The following is a 1,938-nucleotide window of genomic DNA, read 5'->3' on the forward strand; positions in this document are numbered from 1 at the left end:
AACAAGCGAGGTCAATGAGGTGAACACATGCGCATGCAACTGCAGAATAATATTCACTGGTTTGAGGGAAAGGGTTAATAATTAATATGAATAATAATAATTTGAAACTCGGACTCTTAACTCGTATCCATATGTCCTTTTCTCTTCTACAATAATAATAATAATAATATAGCAATCATTACAGCTGACAAAGCGGCATGATATAATTTACTCGAAAGGTACGACGGACTCACAACAGTTGCACAGAGCACAGCAGACGGTGACAACCTTGTCAATGAATGCACATGATGTAGCTTTATCGTCATGCATGAGGAAGGCAATGGGCAAAGTGCCAGAGAGGATCGTGTATTTCTGGCGAAGCATTCCAATCGCTCGCTCCACATGGATACGGACGCTTGACACTTGTCGAGCCCTGTCCAATTTCAGCCTGGTGAGTTGCTTCTTCCCCTTCGTAAATGGGGGCATCACCAACTCTGCGCAGAACATGCCAACGCTGTCTTCAACATTGAAACCACGGTCAACCAGCACCTGGTCACCCGGATTTAGGTGACTAAGCACACCGCAGTGCTCTGTAATGAACTTGTCTGAGGCTCTCCCGCCCCATGCATGCGAAATAAATGTAATGACACCTTGTGGCGCTACGCCAATCAAAAACTTTGCAGTGTTATGGCTTTTATAATGAGAGTACGTTTGAGCTCTTGCCATCAGATCAGAAGGTCGTTCACAAAAAACTTCAAAGCAGTCAATAATGACAGCACAGCCCGGGAAATGCTTACGAAATTCAAGTGGCAGAGTTTTGCGCAGTTCGTCCCTTTCCGGCCATTTGACAAGTGGTCCCAGCATCACATGCATCACCCGGATCCAGCGCTGGAAAATCCGGCACATGGTCGACTGGTGAATGCCGAATCTGTACGCCAAGTCTTGGTCCCGACAATTCAGCCGAAGCTTCATAAGAACAATCAAGAACTGCTGGAAGAGGGAGAGCGTGTGGCGGTGGTGCTGTGGAACTCTCTTCCTCACGTGTTCAAATATGCCCATCATGGTCCCAAAAGACTGCAAACCAGTGTAGAAGAGCACCTTCGCGTTGTCTTTCTCAAACGACTCGATTGACAAGGTGTCACCTTGTCCTGGAGCGTTTGGCGTCCGTTTGCTTTCCAGGACCAAACGGTTGTTTGTCTCCTCCAGCCGCGTCAAGTGCTCCATATCCATGTCAGTCTGCGATGAGACACTGGAGACTGCTACAGGATCAGACTCCACCTCTGCACCATAGGCACCAGGCAAATCTGCCATTGCCTCTGTGAAGTCATTCCCGGAGGCGCACACTTTCACTGGTGTCTGCGTCTTGCTCTCCTCGAACGTCAGCTTCCGCTTCGCTCGGCGTTCATATGCCTCCAAATCCCTCTCCGCTTTACGCTTTACAGGAGTCCTGACATGTTCAAAAAGTTTCGGAACGTAAGCGGGAGATAGTGGATCGTTGCTCTTCTCTGCGCCTACGAAATGGTCTGAACAGATCCTGCTACTGTCAGTTGGCTTCCAATTCTCTCGTCTCATAGCCGCAACCCATAGTTTGCGCCGCTCGTCCGCTACAGGAAATTTGTAAAACTTCACAGCCGTTCCAGGATCGGCACGATTGCTACATCCGACGGCTGCAAAACTCTTCGGCATGTTGAAGGCTAAAAACTTCAGCAAGCGAGACACCAGCGGAAATCAAAATAAAAGTGAGGAACGATATGTCGACAACCAACAACAAATTTTACTTTTCCTCTCAAGCAGAAACGACTTCATTTTGCCACCCCTGCCACTCGCAGCCGCCTGGCGCTCCTCGTGACGTCATTCGCATAACCTCTATTCGATAAACGTCACAATCACGTGAACCGGGGTCCCGGGAACCAGGGAGTGGCAAGAGATCTGCGCTCAGTGCACAGTGGACTCTGTGTG

The 1,938-nt window shown here is 48.9% G+C and overlaps 1 protein-coding gene across 1 annotated transcript; it reads right to left on the reverse strand.

Moving 5' to 3' along the window:
• Positions 1-207: 207 nt before the first annotated feature.
• On the reverse strand, positions 208-1,665 carry LOC135820277 (uncharacterized). Its single transcript, XM_065333594.1, has one exon. It carries the CDS (start codon positions 1,663-1,665, stop codon positions 208-210), a length of 1,458 nt encoding a protein of 485 aa, XP_065189666.1.
• Positions 1,666-1,938: the final 273 nt, after the last annotated feature.

Source organism: Sycon ciliatum, chromosome 6 (assembly GCF_964019385.1).
Source record: "Sycon ciliatum chromosome 6, ocSycCili1.1, whole genome shotgun sequence".
Lineage (NCBI taxonomy): Eukaryota > Metazoa > Porifera > Calcarea > Leucosolenida > Sycettidae > Sycon > Sycon ciliatum.

Excerpts from the sequence above, each read along its gene's own strand:
- LOC135820277 (XM_065333594.1), bottom strand. The coding sequence starts at position 1,665 with ATGCCGAAGAGTTTTGCAGCCGTCGGATGTAGCAATCGTGCCGATCCT.